This window comes from Humulus lupulus, chromosome 6 (assembly GCF_963169125.1).
Source record: "Humulus lupulus chromosome 6, drHumLupu1.1, whole genome shotgun sequence".
NCBI lineage: Eukaryota > Viridiplantae > Streptophyta > Magnoliopsida > Rosales > Cannabaceae > Humulus > Humulus lupulus.
The window spans coordinates 80,350,779-80,369,449 of record NC_084798.1 but is presented as its reverse complement, the minus strand read 5'-3'; the positions used below and the strand labels follow the sequence as shown (position 1 = coordinate 80,369,449).

The 18,671-nt window shown below is 43.5% G+C and overlaps 2 protein-coding genes across 4 annotated transcripts; one reads left to right on the top strand and one right to left on the bottom strand.

The window, feature by feature from the left end:
- The first annotated feature begins 9,475 nt into the window (after window positions 1-9,475).
- LOC133782312 (protein TORNADO 1) lies at window positions 9,476-14,683 on the top strand. Its single transcript, XM_062221566.1, has 3 exons — window positions 9,476-11,247; window positions 11,362-12,605; window positions 13,134-14,683. The coding sequence occupies exons 1-3, from the start codon at window positions 9,726-9,728 to the stop codon at window positions 14,547-14,549; spliced, it is 4,182 nt and encodes a 1,393-aa protein (XP_062077550.1). The 5' UTR covers window positions 9,476-9,725; the 3' UTR covers window positions 14,550-14,683.
- A 587-nt stretch (window positions 14,684-15,270) lies between these two features.
- LOC133782314 (uncharacterized) lies at window positions 15,271-17,936 on the bottom strand. Of its 3 annotated transcripts, none has more exons than XM_062221568.1 (2): window positions 17,538-17,936; window positions 15,271-16,815 (listed from the first exon to the last, which is right to left on the bottom strand). In XM_062221568.1, exons 1-2 carry the CDS (start codon window positions 17,554-17,556, stop codon window positions 15,518-15,520), a joined length of 1,317 nt encoding a protein of 438 aa, XP_062077552.1. In that variant the 5' UTR covers window positions 17,557-17,936; the 3' UTR covers window positions 15,271-15,517. The 3 variants fall into 3 exon arrangements, with proteins under 3 accessions (XP_062077552.1, XP_062077553.1, XP_062077551.1); XM_062221569.1 differs by lacking the exon at window positions 17,538-17,936 and adding an exon at window positions 17,194-17,490; XM_062221567.1 differs by lacking the exon at window positions 17,538-17,936 and adding an exon at window positions 17,125-17,489.
- Window positions 17,937-18,671: the final 735 nt, after the last annotated feature.

Below are 18,671 nucleotides of genomic sequence, written 5' to 3'. Positions count from 1 at the left end.
GGCTGGTCCTACCCCGGATGAACGATGTCCGGGGGTATAAATTAAGAGGGCCAAGCCTCAGGCTGGTCCCACCCCGAACGAACGATGTCCGGGGGTATAAATTAAGTGGACCAAGCCTCAGGCTGGTCCCGCCCTGGACGAGCGATGTCCAGGGATATAAATTAAGTGGACCAAGCCTCAGGCTGGTCCCGCCCCGGACGAACGATCTCTGGGGGTATAAATTAAGTGGACCAAGCCTCAGGCTGGTCCCGCCCCGGACGAGCAATGTCCGGAGATATAAATTAAGAGGACCAAGCCTCAGGCCGGTCCTACCCCGGACGAGCGATGTCCGGGGGTATAAATTAAGAGGACTAAGCCTCAGGCCGGTCCTACCCTGGACGAACGATGTCCGGGGGTATAAATTAAGAGGACCAAGCCTCAGGCTGGTCCCACCCGGACGAGCGATGTCCGGGGGTATAAATTAAGAGGACCAAGCCTCAGGCTGGTCCCATCCTGGACGAATGATGTCTGGGGGTATAAATCAAGAGGACCAAGCCTCAGGCTGGTCCCACCCCGGACGAATGATGTCCGGGTGAATAATGCATCCGGTATGCCCCACGGCAAGGCCGTGGCCCGCGACTGGCAGAGTAAGGGAACCAAGTTTCGCGGTAAACTCTCTGAACCCCGTTGGCCCAGGCCATCAGGTTTTCGAAGTTAAAGATTAGGCAGGTAGGACTGAGACAATTTGACAAGCTAAAGTCAAAATTGGTCTAGTCCAGGCCATTGGAACCGGGACCAAACCCTCAGAATCAGTCATGCACGGTGATAAAAGGAAATTTCTAAGGAATAACAGAAATAAGATAAATCGGAGGAAGCAATATAAATTTTCTTGGAAGCGTACGCGTCCGAAAAAGTTATTACAAAATTATAAAAAAGAAAGAAAAAAGAGGCAAGGCGAAGATCCGAGCCTAGGCTTCATCCCCCAGAAGCTTCGTGTCTTCCTTCTCCTTGGCCTTGAATTCAGCCCTCTTTGATTTTGGGTCGAGAAAGATCAGGAGGTTCATGCTTTTGTCCTTGCGCCAAGCCATGTAGATGGCCTCCTCAAAGGTGACGTGCAGCAAGTCATTCGCCTGCTCCTTTCCGCGGCGGGTCTCCTCATGCGCCGTCATCTCCTCATGAAGAGAGCCCTCCAGCTCGCGGACCCGGGTCTCCAAGTCTTGGATCTTCTCCCCGTCTCGGACAGACTGAACCGCAGCCGCCTCCAGAAGGGCTGCTGTAACGACCCGAATTTGCTAATAGGGCTTAGAGCCTTGATTAGTGTGCCTGGAGGGCAATAAATGATTTAATATGCTAATATGTGGATTTATGTGAATATATGATAATGATGCATGTTTAGTTGAGTTAAATGAGCATGTGGACCCCGTCTGGATATTAGGGGTATAAATGTGATAACTGTTATATATATGTGATATGTCTGTACAGCACGATCCGAGACAGTCCTGGGGAGCGGTTAGCCAGAAAGTCACAACAGGGTTGAGAATCCGACTCGGGGCGAGTCGAGGGGTAGTTCGGGCATTAGTTATTATATGGGGTTATCGGGTTAAGAAAATAAATATTTGGAGATATACTTGAGGATAAAATGTCTAGAAGGGAATATTGGGAAAAATTACCATTTTTCCCTCGGGGACGTTTTGGTACCTCGAGCCTTGAGGTAACCACATAGACTTAAGTTGAATAAAACAAAAAGGAAGAATTATTTAGAACTTAGTGAAACCGACATATACTCTCTTTCCCAGTTGAGGATAGCTTCTCATTACACTCTCTCTCTCTCTCACCTTCTATCTCTAAGGCATATCAAGGAGAACTTTGGTGGAACTAGTCAAGAATTGAGGACTTTGGGCTGTTGGAGTTAAGGAACTAAGGGCTAAGCATTTAAGGAACCAGTTCAGAAGCATAACACAGTAAAGGTAAGCTCTAACTATGGGGATTATGTTTGAATTTCAGTTGGTTTTTAGGTTATGCATGTGGGTAGAATTTGATATGTTCTTGGGTACTTTAGCTGAGTTTTGGAGCAGGTTGTAATGGGATTTTGATGCTGATATTGAGCTGGAATGATTGTGTTGATTATCTAGGATTGTTAGCTAAGTTTTGGGTGAAGTGGCTTGGGGAAAATGTAGAAAGATGATGAAGATTTTTGGGTTGGAGGTGAGGGTTGCGGCCCAAGGATGGGCATGCCGCGGCCTGTGTGCGCGCGCGACCATGGGAGGCCGAGAAGTCTCATGCGCGCCGTGGCGCTTGGTGTGCGCGCCGTGACCCGTGTGTGTTGCAGGGAAGTGCTAGCCTCTGTTTTGAGGCTAGCCGCGGCGCTTGAGGGTGGGGGCCGCGACTCTTAGAGCTAGTTTGTGTTTTTAAGGGTGTTTAGGTTTGGGAACTCAATGGTTAAGGCTCGGGATGGATTTTATCACCCGGATTGATAGAATTCAAGGTCCCGGAGGTTAGAGTTATGGCTCGAAGTTATTTATTGGATTAGAACTTGATGGATGGGTATTGTTAATGTGTTGTGACTAGGGTTTCGACGAGGCTCAAGTTAGAGGACTGTGCTCGGGACATCGGTGCTCGGAGAGCTCGGGACTCAGGTAAGAAAACCCTTGTTCCCATAGAGCTTGTATGCAGGGCTGAGCCCAATGTGTTTGAATTGCAAGGCATTGCCCCTTGATTGTATTTGCTAGTATTCTGCACTTGTTTATTATGCTTTGAGTGCAATTATGTGAACGATCGGCAAGCACCGGGAACGGTGTAGGCCGGGGTCGGCAGGGGCCGAGAACGGCAAAGGGCCGGGAACGGCGTTAGGCACGTTGAGTGCGAGGCCGAGAACGGCAAGGGGCCGGGAGCAGCATTGAGCACATGGAGTGCGAGTTGCCAGGGCGAGACTCTAAAAGGATACCTGGGATATCCTCACGGTGTGGACCGCGAACCCAGGGCCTGGTAAGCGCCTGGGACAGCTAGGCCGTATGTGTTTAGCCCATTGGTGGCCTGTTTATATGCTTGGTATATGTTTTGCATATGTTATCTGTTTGTGGGTTTTCTTGCTGGGCTTCGGCTCACAGATGCTCTGTGGTGCAGGTAAGGGTAAGGAGAAAGCCAACCAACCATGAGTGTAGCAGGCGTGAGGCGGCGTGTACATGTTGGGCCAGTCTGGCTGCCACAGCCAGAGGATTTTGGGAGATGGTTGTAAATAAACTTAGATTTTGTCGTTTAGTCGACTTGGTTCAATTTTTATGATGTAAATGCTTCTAAACTGTATTTTGGGATCCCAGGTGTCAAACTTTTATGATTTTCAATGAAATGGAATTATTTCTAAAGTTTTTCCCTCTGTTTATGGCTTAATTACACTATTTGACCTAAAACCTCGATTAGCGAGTTGAAAGCACATTTTTAAACTCACTTGGTAACGGCTCTAAGGAAGTAGGGCATTATAGCTGCCCTCTCGTTGGCCTCGGTTTCTTTCCGAGACAAGGCCTCTTCAAGCCCGGCCTTGACTCGGTCGAACTCTGCGCGGTCCGCGTCTACCTGAGCAACCGCTTTTCTCAAAGTCTCCCGAGCCTGGGCCGTCTCCCTGGCCAGGACCTCCTTGGTGGCCTCCCTTTGATTTACGACCGCCTTCAGCTCCAACTGGAGCGTCTTCATTTTCATGGCTGCCTCGGTCGTCAAGTCAGCATTCCGGTGGGACAGCAGAGCATCCTGGAACAAAGGACAGTTAGAAGAATCCTTACAAACGAATAAAAAGGGGGAAGAAAAAGACACGAAGTAAACTTACTGCGGTGGCTTGATGGCGGAGAGCCAGGAGATGAACAACATGTCCGGGTTGGCGATGGTGGCATATCGCTTGAGTTGGAGGTTAGACATGGTGTTCCCCACCTTGTCCAACAGGTCCGCCGCAAAAGGGGCCGTGTCCTGCCCCAGCTTAGGGCGAAAGTCCGTCTCGGCAGCTGGCCGATCCACGATCGTCTGGGGCACGCTAAAAGCCGCCGGGCGCTCAGCGAACTCAACCTGACGATGAATCGGCAGGGCCTTGTACGTCTCATCTCTCCAGTCCCGACCACTCTCCCAGGTCCGGGAAATGAGCCGGGACTGCTCGTCCCACAAGATAGCTTCCCCCTCCTCGAGTAGTGCCGGGTGTATGGGGAGGGCCGGTAACACGGGAATCTCCTTCGCCGCGAGGTGGCTTTCCCCGTGCGACTCACCAGCTGAACCAGCCTGCCTCGTCCGGGGCCTCTTTTTCCCGGAGTCGGCCTTCGCAGCGCCCAGGTCCAAGGCCCTCTTCCCGGAACTCCGACTTACCGCGGGTTCCGGCTCCAGATCGATCACCGGGGGTTGGGCAAGGCCAGGGATGGCAGCTGGGTCCACGGCCATGACAGGGGCCACGACAATTGCACCCTCGTCGGGTCGAGGTTCCGCCCCAGCGTCTCCTTGTTGAGGGAGGGGTCCAGGCCCGGCACCTCTGGATTCTTCTTGGCAGCCTTTTTTGCCGCGACCTTGGCTGCCCTCGCGGCCTAGGCTTTGAGGAGTTGCCTCATCTCGTCCACGGGGGTAGACATGTTTGAGTCTCCTGCAACAAACGCAAATAAAAAAGAGTTAGTACGATTAAACAGGAAAATCGAAATCAAAACTAAGAGTGACCTGGGACGAACCCTTCTCTAAGCCTCGGGCGTGACTCAACTAATCTAATGCGAAAGAGTAGACTCGATCCCCCATGTCATCCGGGTTTAAGAAATTCCCATACTAAAGGAACCCGGACGAGAACATGAGAACTTCCGAGCCTACGGGAATGGGAGACGAAGGTCGCATCTCCCCGTCAGCCCCGAACGCGGGGCCTCGAGGTGCTAGCCTATCCCTGGCTAAGTCCCCAACTTGGGGAGCATAAGTTAAGATCAAAGGTGAGTTACCTCGCCCTGATACGCTAGCCCCGGGGGTACCCGTGTTCGGCAGGGCCTCCTCGAAGAGGGCTTCCAGCTCCTCTGAATCGGCTGCCTTCGTTTGGGCTAGGTCCTTCTTCTGCTTGGCCACGTCCGTTCGCGCCGCAGTCTCCACCTCCGCGATATGCTCCAGGGCCAGCTGCTCCCTTTGACGGCAATCTTCTCGCACTAAATTCCCTGAAGGTTCGGGATGACGATAGTCTGGTGGGCCGCGAGCATCCCGGCCAGTCGGAGGTTGTCCGTGTTGACGTAGCCTCCTATGTCCAGGTCTTCTGCGCTAAGCTCGGAGTAAAACCTCCTCCGGTCCAAGATGAACTGGGTGAGAGGAGTCTGGGAAAAAGGTCCTGCCACCCAAAGTAACACGATGAGAAACAAAAAGAAAAAAAAAAAGGAAAAATAAAAATTGGCCAGCTAAGGGTCAAGGAAGCACTTACCCACTCGCTGGAAGTCTAGCAGCAGCGTGGGGTTCTTCTCCACGAGGAACCCGGAAGTCATGAACCAGTAATGCCGGATGTCCGGGGGATGCTTCCAGGAGCTTGTGGGAGCGGGGTAGCTACCTTGCGGCTTCAGCCTATAGAAGCCATCCAAGGTCTTGTCCTTGGCATTGACCTGCGGTTCCATCTTGTAGAAATACAAGATTTTCGCGGGGGTCGGCTCCGCGATCTCCTTCGTGGCGCAGAAGACGCGCCATCCCACAAGCAGTCGGTAGTCTTGGGGCAGAAGCTGGAAGGGTGTGATTCCCACGTATGTCAGGAATCGCACGAAGTAGTCGTGAAGCGGGAGTGTGGCACCCGCACTGATGTGGCCAGCGCTCCAGGCCCCGAACCCTTCCACGGAAGTATGCGCTTGCTCCTCTATCCTGGCCATGCGGTTGTGGAAGAGTCCGGGAGTGGACTCTATGCCCAGGCGCTTCTCCAGGATGTACATCATCCGATATATCCGGAACAGGTTCGACACCGTGTCCATCTCCCATCTGTTGCCTTTGGGGGTCCGGAACCCAGGGAGGGCGACGGGGGCCCTGTTAACTTCCTCCTCCGAATGAAGGGTGACGCCTGACGTCATGGCTGATGATCTGGGAACAAAGAAAAGAATCCAAGCAGTCAATACCAAAACCCAAGAAAGTCGGTTAAGGTACGGGGGGCCTCCTACGGACTGCTTGGAGTCCCCTCCGGATCAGGTCCGGGTTCACCAGAGAACCGCGAGACCCAGATCGGGAATGAAAAATGGGCTACTAAATAGGCTCCACCGTCTGTCCAGGAAGCATCCGGACCCGGAGCAACCCGGACCAGGCGGCCTTCCTAGCACTATTCCTAAGCGTAAGCAAGTTCTAGCAGCCTAAGCATATGAACAAAAGGACAACCTACGTTCATGTATTTACCAAGAAGAAAGACAGAAAGACTTACTGTGAATAGCTGGCCATTAAAGATGGTGGTTGTCCGACGATAAGGACGGCAGAATCTCGTTCTTGAACTGGTGAAGGCGGTTCAGCAACTCGTCGATAGGACAGGCCCAGGACGTGCGCTCAGGTGGAGGTGCAGACACTGGAACTGTTGGAAAAAGGCGACGGCACAGAGTGAGCAGGTGGTGAAAGATGTCGTCGGCGATATCGGACATAAACAGATCCTCAGTTCTTGAAATAGCTCGAGAGTGTAAAAGTTTCAAATGAATGTCTGAGGAGTATTTATAGAGACCCAAATCCCGGTCTCTGATCTAGCGGATAGAAATTCCCCCATCGGACGGTCCATAATCGTGCAGGGGCATTAATGAGCACTCAAGAGCTGGATCCTCACCATTTCAATCCAACGTCCCAAGAGAGGGGAATTTCAAAGGTCGCCCCATCCTACGGTCCACCTCAGCGTAGAAGCATTAATGAAAGACCCCCGTGCGGATGGGACGCTTCGGAATCCATGCTGACGCACTAGCCTAGGCCTAGCGACCCTTGGGGTGGTTAGGTGACCTTTCGAGGTCAAGTGCCATCGTTGCAGCAGTCGCTTGGCGACACGTGTATCCCTCACCACGAAGCGGGACTTCAGTAAACGGACCCGAACATTGGTAGATGGTCCGGGCTCCGCGTGCGCCCAGCGTCACTGCCCTTTGCCACGGACCCACAATTCTAAGCAGGAACTGGGAAGGCAACCGTGGAGTATCCGGGAGCAAGGCAAGCCTCCACCTCGCAGACCCAAGCGAAGGCTTGGGGGGTAAATGTTATCCCCATTTCCTGCCTTGGGCCCGGGACGGTGGTCCAGGCCCACAGTTTGGGCAATTGGATTTGGGCCCAGCCCAGGCCCGCTTAGCAGGGGAATGACCGGGAACGACGGTCCAAGTGTGGGTCTAGACCCGGACGGTGTTCAGGAAAGATGATCTAGGACGATCGTCCGGGAGATGTGTAGCCAGTTGGGGTTACGGTCGAGGTGTACGCGAAACGGTCCCGGAGCCTGGTAAACGATCCAGGCCTGCGGTAAACGAAGAGGGACAGAGGTGAACGAACCCGGGTCAAGTCCTCCAGGTTGGCAGGAAAAGGCGTCCGTGACCCTGAAGCCGCCCCATGACCCATGGGGGCTGTCCCCACTTTTCACCTACGGAAAAGGCCACCTTAGGATTGCACGCCGCTGGTTCAGACCTGCGCTGCCAGTACACTGACTGATTTTTTTCCCTGAATCTGTCTCGTAACTCGGAATGCCCAAACCAAAAGCCCCATTTTGTCGGGCGAAATATAGGCTTTGGGCTGCCCCAGTGGGCTTCGGTCATTCTTAGCCTTTTGTATTTGTATCCTTTGTATTGGGCTTCCGACAGAGAAGCCAAGGGTATTTATATCCTTAATGGGCCTGGGTCATGCCCGACCCGAGCCCAATGCTCCTGTGAGCCTATAAATACAGGTGATAGAGCACTGCAGAACAGACTTTTCTTCAGCTTGTATACAGTTACTCTGTTAAAACATAGAGAGAAACTCCATTGTAAAAGACTTTCCAAGCTCTAATACAACTGTCTCGTGGACTAAGGCTCATTAACGCCCCAACCACGTAAAAATCTTGTTTATACCTTTTAAATTCCATATCATTAATCTCGCTTACTTTTCATTAATATAGTTTCCGAAAATCCCGGTAAACAATAGCTATTATAAATATATGTATAAATGAGCTGATGAAAGATGTTTTTATGAGTTTTAGCTAAATATTATAGAGAAAGTGTATTACAAAATATATCACCAAAACATACATTATTATAATTTACCTCAAACTTTTATATTATACCATACATTTACTTTTCTATTTTTTCTCTGCATCATTTATATATTATATTTTTTAAAATATTTTATTCATTTTAAGAAATAAAATAATTAAATATAATAGTATCACACTCATATATATAAACAAGTTTATAAAAAAATAATAAAATATTTATAGCTTGATGAATAGTATTTCACTACCTATAGAGAAATACTATTCATTTAGGTAAAAAAATATAACTTTACATCACCTATTGGAAGGCTACTTAATCATTTTTTCTCTATATTATACAGAATAACACATTTTAACTCATTCATTAGGAGTGCTCTAAGAAGTGGTACTATACTATATTTCCATTTAATTTCTCTCTCTCTCTCTCTCACTCTCTCACTCTTTTGTTGAAAGAATTCCATTTAATTTCTCAAACTTGCCTCAAGAGTTCCATGCAATTCTACACTAAATTATTTTATTTTCCCATTTTTGGTTTATTCTTTAATCTTTGCTTGCATAAAAGTATGGTTATTCTTGATTTTGTTCCAAAAAAAAAGTTATTGTCAGTCAATATGACAGCATCAATTCAGGATGACTTGGTCAATGTTTTTTTTTCCAAGCTTAATTGATCTTGTTCCTTGATCAACTTGAGAATCAATTTCGATTCTTTGTCATGATGTCTAGTATGGTCTCTTTTTTTCTCCTAAAAAAATTCAACTTATTACAAAGCTTTCCTTCTACTTCAAAGTGAATAGTATAAATTTCATGATTGAGATCCATAAAGAAAAGGTTTTTCTGTCCAACACTCTGTTTCCCCCTTTTTTTCCTCTGCTGCTTACTTTTTTGGATTCCCTTATTATTATTAATATTTATTTTTCAAAGGGAAAAGAAGAGAATGGAAACGGTAACATTTTCTGTACCCAAATGTCAAATAAAAAGTAAAGCATTCACACGAATCACCAACACAATAAATATAATATATATATATTTATATATATATATTTATACTGCTCCCATTTAATATAATAGAGAATTTGTGTACTTAGTAATTTTTATATAAATAAAATTAAATAATGTTTTTTTTTAAAATTATGGGTAGGTTATTTTTTTCTTAATATTTATGAAAGAGCACTAAATCCAAAATCTATATAATCCATCCGTCTAAAAGCCACTTATAACGTCATTTGATCAAGTTTGGAATGTGCAGCCATGCTCTAATCGGTGCAAAAAAACAAAGTAAGGTATTCATACCTGGAATTTTGGAACTAGATGGCTTAAAGGAGTTCATACCTTGAGGCACAAGAAGAGAATAAGAAAATTTTAATGATGTATTGTATTGTATACATTTTCCTTATCCCAGTGGACTTCGTTGTCAATATCAGACACAAAAGGTGCAATTTGGACAAATCCATGAACCGAATGCTAATCTTTTACCATACTATATAATTATATATATATATATATATATTAAAGAACTGTTTTAGAGAATACCCATCTTTTCATAACTCATCATCTCTTTCTTAAACCTTCCAAGTTTCTTGCTCATGTAACCATGGCAACAAGTCAGAACCTTAAAGATCTTCAATGGGTTCTGGCTGCTATCAAATCCCAGAGCCTAAGTTTATACAGCATCTCCTTCTACCATTCTCAGCCCCCTCCTTCAGGTTGTTACCAAGAAACTGAGAACTCCATCAACATAAACATCTCCAAAGACAGTCTCTCATACTTCTCTGAGCTTCTCTCAGTTTTGGGAGGCACAGCTGCCGAGGGTGGCAGCCAACCATGTCTGAGAAACTTGGAGTTTCACCGGGTAGAATGGGATGTACAGCACCTGAGAAATCTTGGCGTGTTGCTTGAGAGTAACTCAAACATCAAGCAAGTTATTTTTCGAAGGAACCAATTGAGTAGAGAATGTATGTTTGAGCTATCTGAGATTTTGAAGAGGAATAGAGTGATCAAAGAGATAATTTTTTCTGAATCAGCTATTGGTTATGTTGGGGCTGAGCTTCTTGCTTCTGCTCTTAAGGTGAATGATAGCTTGGAAGAGTTTCAGATATGGGAGGACTCCATTGGATCAAGAGGAGCAGAAGAGCTCTCAAAGATGATTGAAGTCAACTCAACACTGAAGTTGTTGACCATCTTTGATTCCAACTCCATCACTGCAACTCCACTTATATCAGCAGTATTGGCAAGAAATAGGACCATGGAAGTTCATGTTTGGACTGGAGAACATGGAGACAAAAGTTCAAAGGTGGTGGAATTTGTACCAGAGAACAGCACACTTAGAATTTACAAGCTGGATGTCTCAGGTACCTGCAGAGTTGCCTGTGCTTTGGGGTGGAACACAACTGTTAAGTCTATAGACATGACTGGAGTCCGGCTCAAATCACGGTGGGCGAAGGAGTTCAGATGGGTTTTGGAACAGAATCAGATCATCAAAGAGGTTAACTTGTCAAACACTTGCCTGAAAGACAAGGGAGTTGTATATGTAGCCGCTGGACTCTTTAAGAACAAGACGCTAGAGAGCTTATATTTGGATGGAAACTGGTTTAGAGGAGTTGGAGTAGAACATTTACTCTGTCCATTGAGCAGGTTCTCAGCCCTGCAAAACCAAGCAAATATAACTCTAAAATCTTTGACATTTGGAGGTCGTAGAACCAAGATTGGAAGAGATGGGCTTGCAGCCATATTACAGTTTCTGACAACCAATGAAACTGTGACTAGATTAGGGATATATGATGATGAGAGTTTGAGATCAGATGATTTTGTGAAAATCTTTACAAGTCTACAGAGGAATGCCTCCTTGAAATACTTGTCTTTACATGGCTGCAAAGGGGTTCAAGGAGAATTGGTACTACAGACTATCATGGAGACCCTACAAGTGAATCCTTGGATTGAAGAGATTGATCTTGAAAGAACACCACTGCAGAATTCCGGAAAAGCAGATGGAATTCATCAAAGGTTAGGTCAGAATGGGAAAACTGAACCTGAAATGGACATGGACACTCTCAAGGACATGCCACTAACAGTACCTAAGAGTTGTAGAGTTTTCTTCTGTGGGCAAGAATATGCAGGTAATGAACTTTGTCAAGATATAAAATTGAAGAATTATTACTAATTCTCTTTTTTAACTTTTTAACTTTTGGATTATTAATTATTATTATTATTTTCTTCATTTCTGTTCATAGGTAAAAGTACACTTTGTAATTCCATATCACAAAACTTCTCCACTTTCAAACTTCCCTACATTGACCAAGTAAGAAGTATAGTAAACCCAGTTGAACAAGCGGTTAGAACAGTTGGGATGAAGATCAAATCCTTCAAAGATGAAGATACAAAAATTTCAATATGGAATCTTGGTGGTCAGCATGAGTTTTATTCCCTTCATGATCTCATGTTTCCAGGACATGGAAGTGCATCATTCTTCCTCATCATATCCAGTTTATTCAGAAAGCCAAGCAACAGAGAACCAAAGACTCCAATAGAGATAGAAGAAGACCTCCAATATTGGCTCAGGTTCATAGTCTCCAACTCAAGAAAAGCAGTCCAACAATGTATGCTACCAAATGTAACCATAGTACTCACACACCATGATAAGATGACTCAACCATCACCAAATTTGCAGGGTGCAGCAAACTCAATCCAGAGATTGAGAGACAAATTCCAAGGCTTCGTTGATTTCTATCCAACGGTGTTCACTGTTGATGCAAGATCATCAGCTTCGGTCACTAAACTCACTCACCACCTTCGGATGACAAGCAAGACAATTCTTCAAAGGGTACCCAGAATTTACCAGCTTTGCAATGATCTGATACAAATACTATCAGATTGGAGATCAGAGAACTACAACAAGCCTGCCATGAAGTGGAAAGAGTTCGACGAGGTTTGTCAAGTAAAGGTTCCACCACTGAGAATTCGATCAAGGCACGACAACAAAGAGAAGGTAGAAATGAGAAGAAGGGCTGTTGCCACTTGTCTTCATCACATAGGAGAAGTAATATATTTTGATGAACTGGGATTCTTGATCTTAGATTGTGAGTGGTTCTGTGGTGACATTCTTGGCCAACTATTAAGATTAGGTGTGAGAAAGCAGAGTTCTACAGAGAGGAATGGATTCATCAGCAGAAAAGAGTTGGAGAAGATTTTAAAGAGAAGTTTGGAAAGCCAGATTCCTGGAATGAGCTCTAAGGTGTTTGAAAACTTAGATGCAAGTGACCTTGTGAAAATGATGCTTAAACTGGAACTGTGTTATGAACAAGACCCGTCTGATCCTAATTCATTGCTACTCATTCCCTCAATTCTTGAAGAAGGCAGAGGAAAGCCTCAGAGATGGCAATTAAGCAGCCCTGACTGTGTTTATGCTGGGAGGCATCTTGAGTGTGATGATTCAAGCCATATGTTTCTCACACCAGGCTTCTTTCCTAGATTACAGGCAAGTTTTGCACCATCCATTTTTATAATCATTTGTTTTTAAGAAAAAATATAATTAAGGAAACCATCTCTCTTATTTTATAGTCTAGTTTATAGTATTAGGGGAATAGTACAATGAAGAAAAGAAAAAAAAATTGGAAAGTGTGGTATCAAAAGTAAAAAAAAAGTAAAAAGTCGATTCTTAGATGATTAAAAGTAATACTAAAAGTTATTTTATTTTGCTTTATCCAATAAATTTTACTGAGTTTGTCTTAGACTAACTATACATCCATTATTTAGATTATCCGTTATTAATTAAAAAAAAAAAGTTATATTGACTTTTGAATCTGTCTTTAGTTCAAAAGTCATTCCATTGCATGGCCTATGTGCATATACACTTAGTTAATACTATCTATCTTGACTCTACTAATAATTTGCATCTGCCTCTGCAATATGGAAACCCAACAACAAAATCACTTTTAAAGAGCAACTCTTCAAAATCATTTGTTAAGTTACTATTAAATCTAATCTCATTTGTTTGAAAACCCAGGTGCATCTCCATAACAAAATTATGGGGCTAAGGAACCAGCATGGTGCTACTTATAGTCTTGAGAAGTACCTAATTTCTATAAACATAAATGGAATCTATATTAGAGTTGAGCTAGGAGGACAGCTTGGTTACTACATTGATGTTCTTGCATGTTCCACCAAGAACATTACAGAAACTCTTAAACTTATCCATCAGCTTATAATACCAGCAATCCATAAGCTCTGTCATGGAATCACTTTGGCTGAAAATATTTTAAGGCCAGAGTGTGTCCAAAATCTGACTGCCCCACGACACAGAAGAACTCAATTTGTTTCACTTCAACAGTTGATGCAGGCATTGCTTTCGGTTCCTGCAGATGGTATGTATGATTATCAGCACACTTGGGAAGAAGTTTCAGACTCTGGCAGACCAATTCTGAAAGGCGGCTTTGATTTAGCTCGAGACCTCCTATCAGATGATGATTTCAGGGAAGTACTTCACCGGCGTTATCATGATTTGTACAACCTCGCTGTTGAACTACAAGTCTCTCCTGAAACCAACCCAGATGGAACAGAGCTACAGGCATCGTCAACAGGTGATGAGAATGAAAAAGTTGACCCCAGTTTAGGAGGAATTGCCAAAGGGTTGGAAGTAGTTTTGCAGAGACTGAAGATCATTGAACAAGAGATCCGAGACTTGAAACAAGAGATTCAAGGGCTGAGATACTATGAACACAGACTCCTGACCGAGCTTCATCGAAAAGTAAACTACCTAATGAACTACAACATTCAAGTAGAAGAGAGGAAAGTACCAAACATGTTTTACTTTGTTAAAACAGAAAACTACTCGAGAAGATTGGTTACCAACATGATCTCGGGCATGACAGCTCTTCGGCTGCACCTGTTGTGCGAATTTCGCCATGAAATGCACGTAGTTGAGGATCAAATGGGGTGTGAAATGATGCATGTTGATAACATGGCTGTGAAGAGTTTGGCGCCTTACATGTCAAAGTTCATGAAATTAATAACATTTGCTCTTAAGATTGGAGCCCATTTAGCAGCTGGAATGGGAGAGATGATACCAGATTTGAGCAGGGAAGTTGCCCATCTGGCAGACTCTCCCCTTCTTTATGGAGCAGCAGGAGCAGGAGCAGCAGGGGCAGTAGCAGCCGGGGCTATGGGGGCTGCAGCCATGGGACGAGCAGACGGAAGAAACAGAAGCAGGTATGGAGATAGAAGGGATATTCAACAAGATCAAAAAACAGCACAGCAGTGGGTTGTGGACTTTCTAAGGGACCGGAGATGCTCAACTGGAAAAGAAATTGCTGAGAAGTTTGGATTATGGAGAGTGAGGTACAGAGATAGTGGACAGATTGCATGGGTTTGTAGGAGGCATATGCACTTTAGAGCTCAAGAAATCATTGAAGTGCCCATTTGAAAATATGCAACACATTGCCATATTTCTTTTATTATGTTTTTGTCTTTGAGTTCCTTCTTTTTGAGAAGGTAACACGACTTTAACCCCCCACCTTCTTTCATATGACATTGTTAAATAAAAAAATCACGGTTAGACTGGCTTTTGAACTCATTACTAAAACTACATAACAAGAAAATGGTGCTGTCAAGTAGCTGCTTCTTTTGTCTTTTGGGTTCTCAAAGCTTTATTATAATAGTAAGCATCATTCATTGAATTAGCTCGATCAAACAAAAAAAGAAAATGGAACAAGACAATTAAACAGTCCATATTTAGCATTATTACGACTAAGACTCCCTAAAAAATATCGAACTTAACTATTGACATAACTTTATTACCATTAAGTCCAGCTGTATATGAATAATTAGAATCAATACTTTACAGATTTCCTCAAGAACACAATATATGGCAACCATGAGCTTTCAAAATATTAACCATTGACAAACAGAGTCTAAACTTACATGTTGATGGAGATTGATAAGATATGATGAGCATAAAGCCTAATCATGCATGTGAAACGACAAATGACAAAAATAACGGATGCTTTTCCTCAAATCACCACGTGAATGTGGGACCATAACATCATTAATATGGTCTATGCATATATATATATATATATTATATTATCATTAGCTATGAATCAATTATTTCAGTCTGAAACCTTATCAACAAAGAAGAAAAGATGTAATGAAAATAGTTCATATATATTATATAAAGGAGCAACAGTGAATATGAGAACAAAGCTCATAGCTGGTACAGAGAGTTACGTTTCTGTCATCTAAGAACATGTCAATAAAGGATGATGATACCATTACCAAGCTACAATGACCATACGTTATTAGACTTCAACACTAGTATTAGTCTTCGTTCTAAATCTAAGAGTCACCTGTGCCAAATTCCTCCGAACACTTTGTGAAACAAAATGGCTCAGATCAGAAGAAAGCTCTGCTACCGTAAAACACACGGGAGCCACTGTTCTTTGATGGCTGTACTTTAGAATCGGAGCTCGAATTCTCTGAATTTGTTGTTCCAGTTTCCATGTCCATAGGAAGCTTCATTTTTGCCAAGGACTCAGTAAACTGCTGCATACTCTTCATGTACATTTCTACTATCTCCTGCTGCACCACCTTTTGCTCAGGCTCAATGTTCACAGAAACAACTGGCTTTGTGAATGAATCACTAGACAACCCACCAGAGGAATCACTCTCACTATCTTTAGCATCCACATGCTTCTCTTTCAGAGCTGAAACTTGCTCTTGATTCGGAGACTTGGAGGCAGCTGGAGCTTCAGATGAATCTGAGCTTACAGGGGCCGAAGGAGATGAAACTCCATTAGTTGACACACTGCTTGGTGGTGAGTCAACCTTTGGAAGTTGGACAGACTCAGCGGTACCCGTTGAAAAGCTTTCAACAACTTGAACTCCCACTACCTCAGTGAGCTGATTCTCAGCCTCATGATTGACCAAATTCTCAGAACTATCAGATTCCAAACTATTGCATGGCATCTGAATGTACTCTGAAACCATTATCTCATCTTCATTTACAATCTTAGGATCTGGGAACTCTATCTTATCTAACTCACTAGGAAGGGACTCGGATATCTCAGAATCCTGTACACGAGTCCCATGAGTGACCATATCAGTGATCATTTCAGGGGAAGCTCCAGTGTAGTTGATAGACAGCTGAACAAAACCAGCTGGGGAATGAAAAAGATCAGTTGAAGAAAGAGAGAACTCTTTCTCCAACTTCCCATTGTTGATTAGAACCTCAGACAATGGCACCAAAGCAAAACCCAACAACTGGTCTTCAAGATAATTCCTCACCCTGCTAAGCATCCAGATCTCACATTTGAGGGAGGACTCTACAGTTCTTATATTGAGTTGTAGTTTCTCATTGAAGACTGGATTCCTACCACCACCATTGATGATTGTGGTGGAAACTGCCTGTTCTGGATCACTTGTCAGGCAAAGCTTAGCATAAACGTCTTGTTTGTGGTATATGCAGATGTTGTGGATATCCCTCGCTTCGTGTATGTAAACATGAAGAACACCGATGGAGTTTTCACCGTTGACCGCATCAGCATCCTTTCCGTTGACCCTGATTTCCTTGGAGAAAGGAGCTGAGCTCCTAGAGGAATAGTCAGACTTCTGCTTCTCATGCTCAGCACTAAGTGAGTTCTTGCATGGAGATACAACAGATTGTGGGGAGTCCATAAGACTAGATGAGAAACCTGAGAAATGAAAGATGAAAATTGTCTCATGTGGAATCGAACAAAATGAAAAACTAAACCATAGAGTTTCTCAAGGACTTTTGAGACCAAAAACTAACCCCCAATAGTGAACAGAAATAATGCTTAAAACACAAGGGCAAAAACAAGCATAATCTGAGAATAAAAGTGAATTCAGAAGCCAAATTTCCCAAGGAAGATTTTTCCCCAAAAACACAGAAAGTAAAATAACTAAAACTGGCGAGTAAAATCATCAGTCAGTTCTCTTTTAACATAAACAGCTTGAAAAATAAATAAGTAAAACCCACATACCAGCCAAAATCAAGAGCAACCAGACAGAACCAAGCAAAAAAATTGAAAAGTAAGATAAGAAAAGCATACATGAACCCAGAAGCTAAAACCCCAAAAACAAAATTGAGACTTTTAGTGAACTCTACCATAAATATACTCAGCCACAAACTTGATAATAAGCAAGACCCTTTTAAGAAAAGCCAAAATATGAACAGATTCCAATAAAGCTGACTACTTTTGTGACACAGAAACATTATGACCGGAATCCAAGGAAGTAAAACAGGGAAACCCAAGAAGAAAAAAGGACACAATGACCCAGATCATGTCACAAAATTCTAAAAACAAAATCCACTACCCAAGACCAATTAACACAAACAAAAGTAATATCTACCCAGAAAAGAGAAACCCAGATAGATAAAGATAATTATCTTTACCCTTTTGGCTTTTTCTCATTTACCTCAGAGTCAAAGCGATTATGGGTGGAATCAGTCGCTCTATACCAAGATCTGTCCACGACCCAGTTCGTGAATCGAGGTTGTGGTTCTTCTTGCTGGCTATAACCAAGCAGTGGAGCTTTCTTTTCTTGGTAACAGTGATATATGTGTGCGTATGGGTGTGTATGTATATGAAAACAAGGAATAAAACTAGAAAGAGAAAATAAACTGGAAAATTCAGATAGCGTGTGTTGAAACTTGTCGGAAAGACTTATGAAGTATGTGTGAGTGTATATGAATGAAAGATATTCTTTTAGATTTATTAATTGATTTGATGATGGAAAGAGTAAAAGAGCAAAGAAGAGAGGGAGTGATGGGCTTCGCAGGTACACATACACCGCCCCACGCGTTGAGTTTATCTGAGACCAATGAGAAGAGGTTTGAGTGCGTTTTGTAGGTGGGGACACACATATGACTTTTCATACAGTTCCATTTCCATTTCCACTCTCTCCCTCCCCTCCCTGCATTTTCTTTTCTTTTCTTTTTTTTTTTATTATGTCACTGCTTACCTTCTTTTGCATTTTTGTTAAATCCCAATCATTATTTTTGCCCTTAAACTAATCCTTAATTTTCTACTTTAATTAGTGTAAAAAAAATTCTCAAATAAAAAAATAGTGTGAAAATTTGCTGGTTAGAAGAGGATTTCAATTGGATTAAAAATCTCTGTCCTACCCATTTTTTTTATGTTATTGTTGATGCAACGATTTTGTCTTTCTAACAATTTTGTCTTGCTAAATTTGGAGATACTTGTCAATGAACTCTGGTTCTCCGGTGCTTCTACGTCAATGAAGATGACTTTGTTGATTGTCGAACCATTGGGAAGTACTTGTAAGAAAGACACTCCGATGCTTAAGTCAGATTTCGATCCCTTCATCTTATTCAGTATTTATAAAACAAAAATGTGAGGTAGTTAGTTGGTTAAGCTGACTCCTTGATTGGTGGGAGAAATAACTGAATTTCCTTCCATAATGCATTTGAATCAATTAAATATGCAAAGGTCAGAGGTGTATACCGCCTCTGACCCATGGCTTCTGACTTTGGAGATTCTGCAAGACCAAAACGACCCGTTTCAAT